Source organism: Corvus moneduloides, chromosome 3, assembly GCF_009650955.1.
Source record: "Corvus moneduloides isolate bCorMon1 chromosome 3, bCorMon1.pri, whole genome shotgun sequence".
NCBI lineage: Eukaryota > Metazoa > Chordata > Aves > Passeriformes > Corvidae > Corvus > Corvus moneduloides.
The window spans coordinates 80,904,586-80,923,995 of NC_045478.1; the positions used below are offsets into that span (position 1 = coordinate 80,904,586).

Consider the following 19,410-nt stretch of genomic DNA (forward strand, 5'->3'; position numbering starts at 1 on the left):
ACACACTCTGAAATTAAAGAAAGCTAGAAACCAGGATGAACCATAGAACGGTTTGGGCTGGAAGGGGCCCTAAAGACCATCTAGCTCCAACCCCTTGCCGCAGACAGGGACACACACCTTCCACTAGACTAGGTTGCTCAGAGCCCCATTCAGCTTGGCCTTGAACACTTGAGGGATGGGGCATCCACCACTATTCAGAGTAACCAGTTTCAACCCCTCACAGCAAAGAATTTCTTTTGACCATCCAATCTAAACTTACTCTTTTTCAGTTTAAAGGCATTCCCCCTTGTCTTGCCCTTCTAATGAGTACCCCTGCAGCCATCTGGCAGGCCCATTTTAGGTATTGGGAATTGCCACAATTAGGTTACTCTGGGGCTTTCTCTTCTGGCTAAACAATCCCAATTGTCCCAGCCTTTCCTCATAGGAGAGAAAAATCTTACACTTGTTTTTGCTGTGTTCTTTGGCTAAGGGTACCACAGCTGGAAGATACCACATCATTCGGATTTTTGCTCTACCTGCGCCTATACTCTAACCCTAAGTAATTCTTCGTTATGATTCAAAGGAGCTGACATTTTACTCCTCATTCCTTCTTTTCCCATGTTTTTATGATGCCTACACAGTTTGTCAATCTTTTAACTGTTCTTTTAAAGGAAGTTATGAGTAGATGTGTTAGCTCCAAGTTATCTCACTTAAATACAACACCAATGAATTTTGAAAGCATAAAAATTACTTAAAAATAAATCTCTGTTCAGATTGCATTAAAAAAAAAAAACCAACATTATCAGCTACCACATCTACTCATGTATTATCAGGACCAATGAGCTTCTCCTCTAATCCACATGTCATTTAATATGTTTCTAACAACATGCATGTGCTTTCACATGCTTAGGAAGACTTCTCACTAAATATCCTTAAAATCAACTCCTCACCTTCCCTTCAACTTTTACCCTAAGCTTTACAGAAACTTGAATCCAAATTCCTAATTCCTGTTGAATCAGACTTGATTTTGCTTTAGTTCTACCTTCCAGAAGTCTGCATTAGAAAGAAATATACAATTATTAGAAACAGAAAAAGGTTCTTAATATGTAGCCACACATACTGAACTCCAAAGTGAACAGAATTCTCATACACACCAGATGAATTTTCCTGTAATTATTTACGGACATTACAGTAAAACAGATTTCTTTGTGAACTACATATTAAACTGCTTTTCTTTCAAAGGAATGTGAATGTCAACATAATTAAAACTACTCCCCCACAAATAAAAAAAAGAGCACTAATATGGTGTATCAGTAACAAAAATATGATAAACCTTCTTTTCACTTCATTTTCTCCAGTCCTTAATAACAGAAGCAGATGTATCCATATGGCTTTTAGTCCAAACAGAAGAACACAACTGTAAAGGAGTCAGATGACTGTGGAAAGCAAGAATGCAGTAAGCATAAAGAGATGGCTTATTCTCTCTCCCCGAGATTAACATACTGAAACCTACAGCACATTTTCTCAAATGTGCATAACCAAATACAAAATCCCCAAAACCTTTTTAAGAGTTTTTCAAAAAATAGTGTAAGATACTCTAAATTTTAAAAAGCCTCATCCACTGTACCATATTCTCTAGTGCTACCAATCTACCCATTTTCTTTCACACTTGATGCAACTTTTTCCCCACAATCCTTGCAGAAAGTAAAATATACCCTTTTGAGGAAAAATCCCACTAGACTATTACTGCTGCTTCAGTTTACCTGGGTGACAGCATTTCTGAACCGAACTGAGTATAACACTACTCTGAAGACCTTTAAATGATACTGGTTTTTTTTACAGTGCATAGCCAAAACAGAACCCGAGGGGGGAGAAAGTTCTATATGGAAGATACTAGCTGAACAGAATTCAACAAACAGTGAATTCGGGACTGAGGAACAGAACATGGTATTTAAAAATGCTGATACCTGAAGTACATCAGACCTAAGCCTCAATATGAGAAACACATCTATTCTGTGCTTTTATAATCTAATTAAATAATCAGTACACAAAAACTTTTATGCACAAATAAAGCACATAAAGCAGAGAGAACTAATTTGGAGGCCAGCAGTAAAGCACAATTTACACATTTCAGGATTTTTAAAATACTATCTAATAAATCAATTACAATGACACTAGTAGTGCACTCATACAGAGTGTAAGGAAGAAACCCACCTGTCTGCTCCCATGTTGTCTCACACTTCGAGCTGTGCAGGCACTACTGTGGTGTGGCAGGTCCCATGACAAACCTGGCTGGAGACTCAGCTGATCCCTGTCTCCAGTTCCCCTCCTCCCAAATACAAGCTTTGTTTTCAACTAAATCAGCTTCCTTAAATTGTTTACAGCACAGCATGACTGTTCATAACAGTGCAGGAAAGAGGGTTGCTAGGAGGGGCCTGGATCACTTAAGGGGGGTTGATTCCACTATTTGGTGAATAATGTTATTTTCAACCCAACTCAAAACTGTTTGAAATTCCTAAATTCTACTATAGCTCACCTATTGACTTTTCAAGCAGCTGAGTAACAAAACAACTGCAAAACTGTATTCTAGTGGGAGCTGAGCCCCAAAACAATTGCAAAACAAACACTCACATACATTTAGGTTCCCACACAGAAAAGTAAACTACACAGTGGAAAAATGTCTTCATTTTAAGCTTTTGAATGCCTGCATGGCAAACACACTGAAAAGACACTTCCCAACTGTGCCCAGTCCTACCCATTCCCCTTCTAAATGTAAAAAAAATTTCAAACTTTAGCAAGGGATGGAGATAAATGACATATGTAGAACTGATGAAAATGCATCCTGCTACAAAACACAACGCACTTTTATTCATGTAATTGGACAATGGGATAAAAATGTCATGTTCTCCTCCCTTTTTTTCCAGAAAGCTTTATTAGGTCTCTGAGTCAAAACATGAAAATATTCTTGAAAATAATCTTTTCCATGCTTGGGCCTATTCATCTGTAAGATGCACAAAGCCAACACAGGGGGAAACTGAGGAAAACTGTTAGATCCAGCAGCCACACATTTGCGTGAGATGCAATACCTGTAATAAAGATTTTCTTACAATCTCACACTTATCTTAAGAAGTAATTAAATGTTTTAAAACAGCACAAGTTGAAAGATGTTAATATACTGCACTTGCAAGTTTGTCATGCACTGGGAGTTTAGTTAGAGTATGAGAATAACTAATCCTAAATTTGCTGTGATTTACAGGTCAGAATTCTACGATAAAGGACAACTTTCACATTTAACGGGAATTTTAATAACTGGAATTTTAATAGATTTTCTAATCCTACTTGGGAGGTAAAAATAAACACAGGACACTTCTGCATACAGAAGTGTATTTAGAATGGTAACTTGGGTCTTTATTCTAAATCTAAATGAAGAAAAGAACGTATGGGAAAATGTTTAAGTGACTAAATTACCTTGTAAAAATAAACAAGGAGCCCTCCCTCACTGAGAGCTAGAATAAAAGGAGCTACAAGTCAAGACAATAAATGAAAAACTGAGGTATGAAACACTATCAATAAATCCAGAGATTAAAACTCACCAGAAGTTCTACTTCCCTTAGATCTACCTTTATTTCATATGTGTGGCCCCATACAGGGTTTGACAATATTTAAAGTGGGACTGAAGGAAGATAGGGAAACTTTTAGAAAGGAGGAGTAGCTTTATTTTTTTCAAGGCAGGCTCGTTTGAAATAGTTCTCACAGAACAAAAACACGTTTAGAAAAATCTTACAAGATGGAGTCTAAAATTACAACCTAAGGCTATAAATAAAAAAAAACCAAAGGAAAATTAAAAAAAGGAAATAAAACACGGAGAGGGTTTATTAGGCATTTGGATGATTATCATTGTTGAGTTTCACATCAGTGCTGCTCACAGGCCATGAGTTGCAGAGTCTATGCAAATCTAACTTCACCTAAAAATACGATCAAAGACTGGAGCAGAGAACAGTTAACCAGCCGGAACTTCAGCAAGAGCTTTCACGTTTTTTTAAAAAAAACCGCTACTATTTATCTTGGAGATTAATGAATTCAGACAGACTGGAGCCAACAAAAACCCCATTAAAATCCAACAATTAAAGCCAACATTAAAATCTCACCTGAGAGATAACATTTCTTTTTAACATACATAAATAACATTGGTCTATACTGACAAATGTGCTCTTATACACAGACACACACATACTCTTCTCAACTAATTCAGGAAAAGTGCTTGCTAAGTACTCATATTTGGAAAATTAATAAGTAACAAACACTCTGTAAATTTTCACTTATATTGTCTTCTAAATAGCAGTAGGACAACTGGAAAACCTGAGCTAGATCCCAGGACATATCACCTTTCATAAAGGAATTCAGTAAATAATTTATTGAATAAACAAACAAATAAATTGACTGAATTACTTTCCTGTAGGGCCTGAAAGATTGGAAGAGTTCTGAGAACCCATGCAACTATGGCAATCCATAGAAGTTAAAGAGCAAATTTTGGCACCTCTGGTCAGCACAACTTCAGCCTCTAGAATGCTGATACGTTATATTTAAGATGGCACTGACACAGTGCAGGGGAGCAACAACTAACTACTACAGTACCTCACTAAAAGAGAACCTGAAAGGTGAAGAAAATAAACAACCTCCCCCCAATATTATGTTCGTTTATAGGATTTTCATTCTTCAAGTCACACAGACTTCAATCTCAAAAAAAAGAAAAAAATCTATAAATTCACTGGGACCAAGAGGATGGAAGGAAAACAAAGTTGATACAACAGAGCCAAGTCAATTTAATGCATTAAAATAAAAAGCTCAGATGAGACAATGCTACACAAAGATTTCATACCTGTTTGTCCAAAAAGGTATTTGCCCCTTTTAAGCCTCATACAATTTCCTGCTTTACCACAAAAATTATATAGAGAAGCCAAAGGACCAAGATGGATAATGTAACCTAACCTCAGTTTTTGACATAGCCTAAAAATAAACAAGTCCTTTTCCATCACATCCACTTATAATATATCAGCACACAGTAGCCCATAATTGTTTGCACAATTAGCATTATTTTGCAAACCCCTCATTGCTCTAAAAGGATTGTGCCCAAAATATTGCATTTGCTTAGAAATATCACTATGAGAACTGTAGAAATAAAAGAGGCAGCATTAAAAAACACGCAACCAAAACAAACCATCACAGCTTCTTCTACAGAGTATTCAGACCAATGAAGGAAAGAACAAGACAAACTACAGTGATCTAAAAAAAGAAATTACTACTCCTACATCAGGAAGATGTAAAATTGAGGATGTACAAAAGTTCCACAGTAACGAATTAATAAACATGACAGATTTAATGAGAGCAGATAAGGAGAACAGACTTTTATTGCTAGTGTTGCTATGGCACAAGATGAGTTTTAAAAAACTTCCTTGTCAGTAACAGACACAGGAAACTCTGGCTCAAATTCATTCCATCAGCCATAAAATCAGAACACACCATAGAGTGCAACTCTATAGAAAAGTCACAGTTGGAGTAACAGCAATATCATACAGACTTTTTAATGGCAGCATCACAACTATCCATGAGCTGGTGAGTCACCACAAAAGCATTAAAAGCAGGCAGACTCCTCCTTCCCATTTGGTATTTGCCAGGACAAGCAGCCATAATGGCATGGTGAAAACAACAGCCAGATCCTTCCAGTAGGAGTCAACAGGCAGCTTCATTCCCAGGTGAGCCACCCATGCTGTGACATGCTCATGAGGACCTGCCACCTGCAGAATGATAGCCTTGGAGGTGCTGAGACACCACAGAGCCCCACCAGTCTAAAGAATGAGTGTCAGTGAAGGTCCATCTCTTGACCAGGTGCTAACCTCTTAACAGCTGAACTACTCCCATCCCCACACATCATGCCCACCTAACGTAGGTGGATCACAAACCACTGTACTTTCGGGGAGGTTAGCAATATTCTTGCAGTTTTAGTAGACCTGTAAAATGACCTAGTTATTTCTATAGCTATGATGAGACCTAGAACTACAAAAACTATTATAAAAACACTTTTACAGTTGTTAGAAATAACAGTAGAATTGTATTAAGTAATTAAGGAAAAGCTATGCATCTGCAGAGCAGATCTGCAGTACAGCACCTAACCAAACCGGTGCTACTCCACACAATTAACAGCAAGGTCTTGTCATTACTTGTTCCGAAGCCTCATTTGCCCACACCCGTTGAGTTTCATATGCTTTGTTTATCACTCTGATAAAACTGGAGCAACAAATAGCTTCTAAAGACTGGTAAAACCACACCTGATTAAAAAAAAAATACCCTTCGATAACAATTTATTTGGAAAATGCTAGATGTATTAAAAGCCTACTTTCATTTCCATAATATGCCAGAAAGTCTTCCTAATGATCTTTCAATATAGAAATGTACATTTCTGTCTTAAGTACATACATGCTTCACACAAATAGTAAATGAAAAAGTAGTCCTGAACGGAAAGTATCTTCACTCTCCAATCATACTTGGAATCCACAGAAGTGTCATACAGTCACCAACCTTTTCAAAGAAATACTCCAATTTAAGTGGTTTTAGATACCAAGACTGTATGTCAAAACACTCCAGTAGTTCGCATAACCACAGATCTTTTTAAATAAGTAATTTTCAAGATTTTCTTGGATTTTTCATCATTATGCAAACATGAACTAAGACTTTATTTTAATAATGTAGGTTCACACATGTGTGTGCATACATAAGCAAACATACAGTACTAAAGGTATCTCAGATGTCTCATAATGCTTTACAGGTGACACTTTTCCCACATCACTTAAGCTTCTGTGGTATTTTATAAAAATGAAACAGTTTAATACAGGATGAATCAACTGCAACTAGAATGTCTTTAAAGAAAATAGCATAGAAACGTAGCTTATCAAGCCTGATACCAGCCATCAGGCCTGAAATCTTTTATCTGCCTACACCCAGAGTAGATTTGACTGATTTTTATCAAGGTTAATTCTCTGGTTCCATATTCTTAGGCTTACACAGAAGATCTCTGCAAGTTGCAATAAACATCCTTAAAAGTGAGTTTATGGAACAGAATCAAGTCTCACTCTGCCCTGGCAAGTAATTGGTCTACAAGCAATTAAATAACCCAAGCTTGTAAGCATTTTAAAAAAATAACAGTTTACTAAACTATGCAGCCAATTTACAACTTTATTCTCTAGGAGGCAAAAGTGAAGGTTTTTGACCACCCAAACACTCACATTCCATAAAGCTGCATGCATTCTTTAGGTTGTATCTGGATGAGTATATATTTTATCTCCTCCTCCAAACATACTAAGCCTAAGACTCATTGAACTCCTTGCTGTGGGCCCAGAGGCAGGAGAAAGGCCAACTTTGTAGTATTGGTCCCGTCTCCAGCGAGGGTAGACTTTGCTGGACTTGGAAAATCAGAAAAACCCCACTTTGTCAGAGAAAGCTAAGGCCTGTGCTGCCTCAAGACCAATGCAGACACTTTGGAAATCTGTCATCATTAGAGAAAATACTTTTCAAATATAAATGAGGTGAACCAGCCTACTGTATCTAAAACTGATCTGTCAGCTGTGGCTACAGCTGCACTGATTCATGCTGTACCCTGGCTTAAAAAGAATTTTAAAACTGACCTATGCTCTACATACCACACACTTCAGCGTTCCCCTCTCACATACTCCATGTTGGCCATCAAAACCCAAATGTTTCTGGAGCTACACAAAGTACAGTCACAAGTGGGCAAAATATTTCCAATTAAACAAAAGCACTATAAATTCAAACTTTGGTGATAATCAACATTACTCAACAGGCAAAGAAACATCAAGCATTTAACTGACATCAGCTTTAGATTGCACTGAGTGGGAAAAACAGATGAAAAATAAGTGTCTTACTACTCAGAGAAAAAAAAAGGTAGATTGGCAGCAGTACATCCAACAACCTAGAAACTTTCTGTCCGGTGTACGCAGATGCTCTATTTACAAGAAACCTCTAAAGGAGTACAGAGAAAAGACTGAAGAGTTTTGTTTTTCTTTTTAATGGAGTGTTACGTGTTACTTTTTAACAAAAGAATGTTTGCAATCAGAACTACCTTGCACACAAAGCAAGCAAATGAATACACCCTCTTATCTTCTAAAAGTGCTTCTCACAGGACAAGCCAGGATGTTCTGTAGTGGACCTCCTGAAATGGCGTTAATAAATTATACTCTACTGTACTCTAGTGCATATATTGTTGTTTGGGGATTTTAACAGCGTTCAGCATGGAAAGCACATACACTGACACAAAGGGCTGTAGCATCTTCTGTGCTAAACAAAAATATATAAATTTCCAACAGCATGATTTCTCTCACACTCCAGGAATTGAGTACTTCAAAAAGATAAATCTTCTTTGATGAAAATCAAATCAACTAGAAAAGCTAGCTAAAGCAACTGGTCTAACATTTCATTCTAAGATTGGAATAAAGTATTCAACAGTTCCTAACTTATTTTACTTCACTCTTACTCTTGTGACAGGGGATAAGTGGGAACTAAAGGCAAAATGCTTCATATACAACATTTGTAAAAGACTAAGCAAAATTTATTCATTAGTCTCTCTTAAGCTGTCTGAAAAAGAAGTCTTCTTTATTATTATAAATGCTGCAACTTAATATGATATTCTACAAATGCATTAAAGGCACTCTTAATTTTCAATGAAAGAAATTAAATACGTGAGCCTTTGATTCCACTTTTATTTCAAAGGAAAAACCTTTCACTGAGCTCAAGGAAAATATATTGCTTGAGCTCTATTTCACCAGACAAGGGTTAACTTTTTAATGCACATTTGCTATAAATACTCCATGAGCACTGCCACACTAAGGGCTATTCAGAGTTACGTACAAATCTACAAGTTGTACTGCAGGTTCTGTGATGCTCTTCCTCAGTAAGTCAATTCTGATCTAATGATGTCTGCACTGGGCTTCAGAGGAAAGACATACTGGGCAATTTACTTTGGAAAAAAACCCACCCTGTATCTCCGCACTTTTTCAGAGAAATAGCACTTGCTTCTATAGCTAAGGATAAATTACAACCCAAAAAACCTGGAGCACTAACTTTCACATAGTGCAGGCTCTGCAGTTTCAGATGGATACAATGTAATCCAGGATCAGTGTGTACACTAACATATGAAGCACCTAAAATTTCTACTCCAACTGAAGGTATTACTCATACAGGAAAAAGTCAACACAGAACTTATTAAGTTCTGAAAGTCTTTTTCATTAACAGAAGTAAAAAAATTTTTAATTAAAATGCTGTATTAACATGTATCTAAACAGAATTTTCTAAGTTATAAGAATGCCAGAATTTAATGAAGTCTGGTACAGGAATTCTAGCTACAGTATACATGCACTACATTTTTAGCAGGCATGCTAAAAAGTACCTCCATACACAGAGTATTAGTACAATGAGGAAATGGCACATGGATTTTAAAACTCACTTTCTTTCAGAAGGCCTAAAATACAGGTCTGGGTCACCTATTTGCAATAACAATCTAAATACGAGCAAAAAAGTAAGACAAAACCCACTCCACTTGAGCAGAACTGAGGTCTCACAGCTACGGAGAAGAACAATCACACTGTGATGGTGTAACCTTCAGATTTTGCACAGTATATAAAAACATGAACAAGATTTTGTACAACATTTACAGGGCACCAAAATTTAAACAAAAACCTCTGCTGGAAGTTAGGACTCAACAAAGCTCAGGCAAATTGCTAACACACAGCTACTTACTTGTTCATGATAAAGACTAAAACAGGCAACCTACACACTATTTTATTTCTGCAAGACTGAGAAATCTGTTCTGGAAATGAGAATTATATACTGTATTTTCACTAAGGCCCTCCTAAGAAGCCTGTTAATGCAACACCAGTAGTTTAGACCACTGAGGTGAATTAGTATTGAACACTTAAAAAAAAAAAAAACAAAAACAAAAACAACAACAACAAAAAAACCCCAAACAAAACCAACCAAAAAAACACCTCCACAAAACAATTTTAAATCTTATTACTGAAACATTTCAATTAATTGATGCTGGGAGGAAGTGCCAGATAATTTCCTTAAATAGAAAACACAGACACAAGACGACTTCAAATACTGAACTATCTGAAAAATTAAGACCTAGAACACACATAAATAGCTAACAGTTTAAAAAAATCCTATCAGCTGTCTGTATTTGCAAACACAGGTGAGAAAGATCGAGATTTGTCTATTGTTACCAGCATTATTAACTGTAAGCATAATTTTCAATTTTGGGAAAAGATCATTAAATGAATGTTTAAGCCTGTTCCTTCTACATGGATCTCCTACAAGATATTAGTAGAAAAAACCTTGAAAAAAATTTTACATCAAAATTGATATTCCTGTAGTCTCAAACCCTCCTTAAATTTTAACACCTTGAATTGAGTACTAAATATAAAATGACAAGCAATGGTTTAGCAATTAAAGCAACTTAGAATAATTTAATTTACCCTTAAGAACAAACAACGTTGCCAAATAATGCAAATTATTTATGGGTGAGATGTCACATACTTGTTTTTAGAACAGTAAGTCTGTTCCCCAGAGTATTTACTGCTGAACTGTAACACTCATGTTTAAAATGCTTTTATTAAAAAAGAAACATCCGATCCTATTTTAGTAAGCACTACTTAATTGGACTACCTGTTAAAAAATCCTAGAAAATACACTCTGATTTATGTGCCAGTAGGGGCATATACATAAGTATTTTAAGGTGCTTGTATATATTTTAAGGTAACTTTTTCTGTTATACTACTACGAGATGACTGGACAAGAAGTAGAAATGTGTCATACTTTAAAGAACTAAATCGCAATACACTAGTGAGTATAACCAGCATGCAAAGATTAATCAATAAAACTTGCTCTATCATTCCTGCAGAACATGGGAATCCTTTCTTTCGTGCAATAGTAACCTAAACAGAATTGAAATGCCTCACCTCTGCAAACATGTTGAATAAGACACCCTAAATGCAATGACTTTGCACGTTCTGGTCTTTTCAGAAAGGTCTAGAGAGTATTAAAAATCTTCTACTCTTTGGGACATCAATTTTAATTATTCTACTAAGATTTTATAAGAGGAAAACAGACTTTCAGAGGAACCTGGATTAAAGCCAACTAGTATGACAAGTAAACAGATCACAGGTCATGCTATTCATGCTCTGGCACAGTAAAACAGTAGTTATCACACCTGAAACTTTAAATATTAATAGTCACTTCCACAAGTTTCAGAAGTGCATATGAAGAACAAGCTAAAAATTAGTTTTTTCTTTCTAGATTTTAGAAAGTTAGCCACTAACATCTGACTATATTTAACTGCATGCTGTATTACATAGTTGCTACATGAACAAATAACTACTGGCAGGTTTAAACAGGCAAGAGAACAGGAAAAAGTACAGGGATAGTAAAACTTCAGAGAAAAACAGTCCCAACAGAAACCTGAACGGACTTACCATGGATTCTGTTCTTCCAACAACAGAAAACCACATTTTGATCTCCGGGACTACAGATCCTTGAAAGAAAAAAAAACAATTCTCCACTTCTCTTCCAGCCCTCAATAGCAACCACCAGCTCTAGTCTGCTGGATTTTCCAAGATACCCATCAAGATAACTCGGAGCTCGATGCTATGACACAGTGTATCATTTATCAACAGCAGCTATAACCAATACAATATTCAGACCCTTACGTAATCAGTTATGCTGTTCTGACTTCCATTTACTTTAGAGGCTTTATTAAACTCTGAAAACTGCTAGAAAAAACAAAAAGGGAGCCCTTTTGTACTAAAGACAAAAACCTCCAAATTAAACAGGAAGTAATGTGCTGGCCCACAGATGGCTAAGAAGTCACATGCGAAAGCCCCCAAAAAAGTGATATATTTTTAAAGTAAACTGCATGCACACGCAGCTTCCAAATCATCTGGATTTCATAAAAACTTAACCACAATGTGGTTAGGAGTCTGGCAGCTTTTAACATCAAAACATCTTTCAGGGTTAGAGCAATCAAAGTCTGCACACAACCTCAAAAAGCAACACTGTTCCCCGTTCCTATGCCCGACCACTCCTACCAACTACATTTCCATATACCTATTACAAAAACTATTGCTAATAAAGCTACAGAGTATTACTGTAAGAAAACACACAAATGTACCAAAGGGCAGAACAAGAAGTTACTTTTTTGGATCACATATGAAGCTATACAATTGAATTTTAAACAAAAATTGGTTTAAAGCATTCAGTTTAAGAAATGCTGCTAGGTATTTTCCCAATTTATAAAAAACCAAAACAAAACCCAAACAAGCACAACACTGTTTACACTGCTCTGGCAGCTAACAGCTGTTTCATAGCTAAACTCGTTTTCTTACTATGTTTGCATATAGCATATGCACTTACTACATGTTTGCTCAGAGGGGCTGTCCTGCCTCCGAAAACACCAAAGTGAGGTGAATTAGGTGATGCTCTCTCTGAATTTCTGCTCTCTCTGGTACTCCTGGCAGGCCTTTAAAACTTCTAATTAACTAAAATGAGTAGCTGTGACTAGAAAGTGAAAGATGTAATGCACTTAAACATTTTACCTATCACTAGGGGAGAAGAGGATCCAATACAGGGTTCCCCAGAGACCCAACACTTTCATATACACCTTGACTCACCTCTTCAGGTTTTGGTTTGTTTTTACATTAATGTACACATGTCTGCAATCACCTAGCATCCCAAGGCGATACTCCTATCGTAAGAATAAGCAGGTGCACAGCATTTCAATGCAAGCTGCATCCCATCTCTGCTTATACAGCCCTTGCTTCAGCTTCAATCCTCTTTTTTTTTTTTATTGCAGCAGGGAAGGAGTGACAATTACTTGATAATTACAAATATTTGGTGTAAAGGTATTATGTAAGGTGTGATTTCTAATTTCCTCATTAGAAACTCTTAATTGGCACAGACTTAAATCTAATAAAACCCAAAACTAATAAAAACTCAAATAATTACTAGAAATTTTTTAGATGTTTCCTCAGAGATGAGCAAAGATTTACTAGGAAAGTATGAATTTTTTTGCAATGGGTAGAAGGAAGAAAAGCAGTCCATTGGTATTATTTTTATGATCTCTGGAAAATCTGCCCATTTTGTCCACCTCTAGAATATCATCAAACTGCATTTTAACAAGCTTCATCCAAAGCCTGTGACAAGTATGAGAAGCCCCTAACACATATCAAGAAAGGCAGGTCAGCACTGACATGCAAAGGTGTTCTCATAACATGCTACTGAAAGCAAGTATTTTGTCACATCACAGGAAAAGAACTGTTTTCCTAACAAAAGCTAAACAGATTCAGGGTTGTCCTTCACTTGTTGGAGCAGGGCCTGTTGAACAGCCACTGCATTTTCTACTGCTACAGCCCTTTTGAAGCACTGTAGAAACCAATAGTTCAATAAACACAGCTGGGTCAGCAATCAAACTGGGCTCCTGTGCAGGGCAGCAGCAACTATGTATTTCTGAAAGTATGAGTTTTCATTTCCTCAACTTTATGAGCAATTAATAGCCAACCTTTTACTATTAAAAAGTTTAGAAAAATCTGAATCTATTCTCATACTTGCCTCTCCCTCTCCTTTCAGGTATTCCATCCAGTTAATGTTTAGAAAATGTTAAGAAATGGTCTACTGGACTTTTTCCTCCATTTTCAAAGTTAAAAACGAGAATTTTAACTTTTATGCTGGTAAAAGTATACTACTTGAGATATGTAGAAAAAAAGTTACTAGTAAATATCAACAAGATAAGGAATAGAAAGAAAAAATGCACCAACCCTTCCTACCTTTTCAGTCACACTCACTCAATTCTCTAAGCTGTTCTGCTCTGACCAGATTGAGAAAATTAGCGCTTGTGTATTCTCTGTATTCTTCGTTACTCTTTTTTTTAATGAAGCCTCTTACAGGAAAAACATGCTAATAATTACTCACAAAAAGCAACTTTGAACCTCCTGAAAATAATTCTACTTAATTACTACAGCAACTTCTCTCAAACGTAACGCATACGACCATTTCTATCCAATGAACCTTCTGATGACTTCATATTAAGCAGAAGCTTCTACTGTACATACACCAAAACTAAAACAATCCGTTTCTTGCTTATTTCAGACCAAAATTTAAAACATAACTGTTCTTATATCCAAATTCCAGTGTTAGTGCAGCACACAGCAGTGAGATGAAATGCAATGACTGTCTGAACCAGTGTTTCTGCAACTGTGCAGAGATGAAAACTGTTGCTTCCATGACTGATCATGATAAAGAAATCATGAAATGCATTAAATAACACAAAAAACTTTCAGATCAAGCTTACACACGGACCAGTAGCACTGTTACATACTGCAAATGGAAGTTAAATGTCAGTTGTTAAAACAACATCTAGAAGCCAGCCAGCTCCAATGAAAAAGGGAACTTTTCCCCCTATAATATGCTACTTCACTCTAGATGAGAAACCAGATTTCTCAGGGTGAAATGGAAGAAAAATTACTTCCATGGCACATTTTGAAACATTCAACAGAAATGCAGATGGCAGTCAGAAGTCTGATACATATTTAATTCAGTGTCAAGATCAAGTATTTGCTTCTCAAATTATTAACCCACTCCACTAAAATCAGAGCAGAATATTGACTTACATTTTTCAGATCCTGAATTATTTCCTCAATAACTGCTGATTGTTCAGCACTATACACCTGACACCAGGCATTCCTTTACAGATGTCAGAAATCACTCTTAAAAGCTGATACCATGCAAGATTACCATTTCAAGAACAGACTATGAAATGAGTGGAAGTTGTAAAAAAAACCAAAAAACCAAACAGTGCTGTTTAGAAGCAATTAACTATGCAAGGTAACTTAAAAGTAAAACAATCACATTTTCAGTTCGTGCACTGAGTGCCAAGGAGAACCACAGTATTCTGAAATTTCACGTATTACACAGTGAAGAGACATTAGGAAAGACTTGTTCCATCTGTTGCACACCACGTGACTACAACATAGAATTTTGAGTCTCACTGCTGCATAATTTGTAACAAGTTTTAAACTCAAAAGATTGTGTCTGCTACTTGATCCAGTTAACAGAGCAAAACCAACCAACTAGTGGAGTCTTCCATCTGGTGGCTGGAGCTGTATGTGCATTCTATACATTACTATGCAGTGCTACTAGGTACAGCATACACCCACAATTTTGGCTACTATGCTGTAGGTCTCTGCTATAAAGAAACAAAACTGAAGCCATTCTTGCACCTTGTATTTTTGCACTGTGCAAAAGATAAGGTTTCTTCACAGCAGAAAGTATTCAAACTTTAATGTATACATTAGAATTGTTTTGTTCATTCATCAATTAACCCCCAGACCCATTCTTTGTATTTACTTCTTTACTTTCAGCAGAAGTGATAAATACACCTGTTTATTAACTTTAAGTTTAATAATACTGCCAATTTTTGGCTCTGAGAAAACTAAATAAACCAGTAGCAGAGTTTTGAATTTCAATGTCTTAATAACTGCAACAATATTATGTTTCCATTTGTATTGTCCACATCTGTGTATTTTACCAAAACATACCCCAATCAGAATAAAAGCATGGTCAACACAATGCGCACAACCAACTTAAGGGAAACAGACTTTTTCCATTAACATATTCCACAGTAGGCTGATAAAAACAGAAGCTTTTTTCAATAACACGTAAACAAACCGACTTCCATACCTTGGCAGCAACAATGCTCAGTCCCATTCCATTTTGTTTTTTTAGTGTTACAGTGATAATTTCAGGTTCTTTTCTCAAAGGCTGAGCCTATCAAACAGCAAAGGGGAAAGAAGAAAAAATTCAGAAGTTCATGTTCACTGCCAGGCTAGGAAAGTAACTAAGCAAAATAGTTCATTACAAACAAAACTACTTTGTTAGAGCAGCAGGTCTCAAATCCCAAATAATGTATCTGGTATCTATTTTACAGGTACAATATCTAACATTTGATTAATATGGATTCAGATTAAGTACTATACCTGTGTTATACTACACTGCTGAAACTTTGAGGTCCACTCATTGTTTCTCCTTCTTTAATTCAGTAAAGGGATTATTCATGAATCAAAAATTGAAATGTAACAGGTCTATAAAATTGTAGTAAATTTTAACAAAAACTGAAGTTCAGATTCCATAGGCTCCTATTACAAATGTGAGGGTGATCTACATAGCTCAGTTTTTAGTGCTGCATCTAGAAGATGATGTTTTCTTTGCAGAATTATTACAAAGCCAATTAATTACAAAGGCAGAGTTAAACCTTTGAAATAAATTTCAAAAAAATTCATTTCTGAATACTCTCGAATACAGCCTGAGCCCCCAAACATGTTCAGTATTTTTTTTTAATATCTTTCAACATTGCCAGCTCCTCAACTCAAAAAGTTTTAATCACAATCTTCATTAGCTAAAGCCTGTCAGTTGGAACACCTTAGCTTGTATTCATATTGAAACGTAACTGCGAGATCCACAAGACCCATGAGAAGTAAAAATATAAGCCAAGAAAAGTAATTCAAAAAAATATTAATACTTTCTGATTGAGTTCAAGTATTAGAAAAGCAAGTCATTTTTAAGCTGAAAATCCTAATTTAAAATATGAAGCTACTTCTGTTTAGCTGCTTTAAAAATTATTTCACATAAAGCCACCATCTTTCCAAAACCAAGCTGTTCTGTAACTTTGATATTCAAACAGACAAGCAGAAAAAATCCACCACCAAACAAACCCTTACAACAGAAAAAAAAACTACCTTGCACTGAAGTGAGACCATTTTTTACTAAGTATAATGTAAAGGAAAACTAAATTCTTTTTTCTTCAGGGAAAAGCACGAGACTAGAAATTAATACTAAATATCTGGTTGGTAACTGCTAGTTTATAAATAAAAGCAGCCTGCACTTCCATTCACAAGTTATTTATAGACCCATGTCCATATATATTTTTGCCTGTGTTTAGAAGAAATTTCTTCAGTTTATTCTCAGATTGGGGGAATAGGACAAAGTTTGCTTATGTGAAAATTATAATCATGCTACAGCCTAGAAAAACAGTGACTTAAAAAAATCTGCAAACAGTTCCTTAAATGCACCAATTCACTTATGAACTACATGCTTAACAATGAAGTCTATTCTTCCTAGTAAGGACTAAAACTGATCACATAAAACTCAATGGCTTGCCAGGGTTTCAGTTGATAATTATTCACTGAATCAATACTTACCAGCTCAGCATTCTCATGTGACAGGTGACTTTCATAATCTGCACCTTCAAAGTATATTGTCCACGTGCCTGGTGACCGTGGATGAGGTGTTAGTCTACAAAAACCTAAAGGAAAAAGTAACATCAGTATAGTCATGGTATTTTCTCAAGGGATTAATTAAAATAAAATAGTATTCATCTTTTTGTATTCATTAATGTGTCAAATCTTGTATCTCAGATGCCATTATGGGCTTTACTGCAATTTTATGCTATTACCTACAAAATACTACAGTTCTATAGCAGTTGCTTCTGAGAAACATACTTATTTAAAAGCACTGCAAGCTCATAGAAAACTCCAGGCCTGTAAAATACTGCTTTTACCAATCAGATCATCTTTTAGAATACAAACTACCAGAACTCTGATTAAGACAGTGCTACAGAAATCTACTTTACAAAGGGTCTAGCTAACCAGTCTCAACATAGATTTAGCAGAGGAGCAGCTCTGCCTGCACTCATGACGTTTTTAAACGCAACACTGCAATTAACAGGCATTTAGTTGATTTACTTTTTATTTGAAAAATTTCTAGAATTTTGAAAAAGAAGCCACAGCAGTTCAGAAATATCCAACACTGCCTCCTAAATCAGGGACATTGAGAATCCACATCACACAGAACTTATCAATCACTCCATCCAAATATATGATATTCTCCTCCTCATAAAGAACATTTTTCAGCAATTCAGTTTACACTGTTTCACTGCAAAAAGTCCCTCAGCATAATTTAAGGGATACCCAAGAAGTAAAATTTTCAATGTAAGCATTAAAAAAAGCCTTACTTATAATGAATATACAGCCATTTGTATGGCAACTGAATTATACTTACTAATTAAAGAATTTATTCTAAGAGTCTCCTTTCACCTCAAGACTACATCCTCTGTTACTCACTGGACTTCCAAAACAATCAGTTTCCTACTTTTCTTTTAAATGCAAGAATATGGCTTTTCTATAAACTAAGTTGGAAGCAACAATTGCAAAGCTTCACTCCAGTATAGAGCAAGGCTGCTTTTTCAATAGCCTTTGTTGCTACAGCCTCTTATTTATCTCAACATTCCTGTACAAATTTTTTAAACAACTGCTTGTAAGCAGAAGATTTAAAAATTCTAATAAAATTGAGTAGCACCAAATAAATATTATAACTTGTTCATTTACCGTAAATGCTCCGACAGACCCCTTGCTTTACTTTCTCAAGTTTAAGTCAACTTCATGCAACCACAAGATCTATCATTTACTTGTCATCTGAAATTCTGTTGGACTACAAATGCCCAAACCCTAAGTTCTTACACTGATCAACAGTGAAAGAACCATTTTAAGCTCATGGGGGTTTTTTTAATGTTACATGGAAGCAGCTGATGAGTAAAAAAAATATGATTTAACTATTCAATTCACCTTCATTTTAAAAATCAAAAAAAGTTTTGGAGCGAAGGCAAAACAATGTTTCAGCAGGCACTAGTAACTCTGCACTGCATACTTAGAACCTGGAAACTGAATGAGAGGGGCAGGAAGAAAGGGTAAGGATTAAAAAAACCTTAATAATTTTGATGGGTTGCAAAAGTAAACATTTGAAGAACATAGTATAGAAAGATTGAAACATACACAAAAAAAAAGTGGCTTACACTTAACTGAAATATATTTTGCATTCTGTGTTTGCTACACAGATCATTGTAAAACAACAAAAGAACTAACCTCTTTGACAGAGTGGATCTAAAAATTCTTGTAAACCACTTGGAACATTTCTGACAACATCACAGGAATAGCCATCTTCTGGTAAAAGAAAAGGTAGCTGTAAGTCAGGATCCTCTTCCAGCTGGACTTCTCGGCCATCACTGCGAGCAAGTTCATCAGCCGTATTTTCTGCAACAGTTACTACATTCTCTATCAATTCCTGGACAGAAGGCAGAAAGACACTGTTACTACAAAGGGATAACTTCATTAAGTTAAAAAACCTAACATTAAGAAGATGCTAAGATTGAAAGAAAAATCAAAACTGGAAAATAAATTACCAGATATAAAACTTCTTTGGCTTCGCTATGTATAGTCAGAACACTGCACTGATTTATTTTATGACATCTAGTAGATAACT

General features: G+C 35.8%; 1 protein-coding gene across 24 annotated transcripts in view; it reads right to left on the reverse strand.

Annotated features, from left to right (window-relative positions):
- AFDN (afadin, adherens junction formation factor) overlaps positions 1-19,410 on the reverse strand; it is a 119,597-nt gene that overhangs the window by 27,091 nt on the left and 73,096 nt on the right. For all 24 annotated transcript variants that reach the window (XR_004238829.1, XM_032102419.1, XM_032102409.1 and 21 more), the window contains 3 exons: positions 19,014-19,212; positions 17,295-17,398; positions 15,778-15,864 (listed from right to left, as the gene is read on the reverse strand). Coding sequence is in view for 23 of the 24 variants with exons in the window: in XM_032102419.1 (XP_031958310.1) it covers positions 15,778-15,864; positions 17,295-17,398; positions 19,014-19,212 (390 nt within the window). In the remaining variant the exon portion in view is untranslated. The remainder of the gene's footprint in view (positions 1-15,777; positions 15,865-17,294; positions 17,399-19,013; positions 19,213-19,410) is intronic.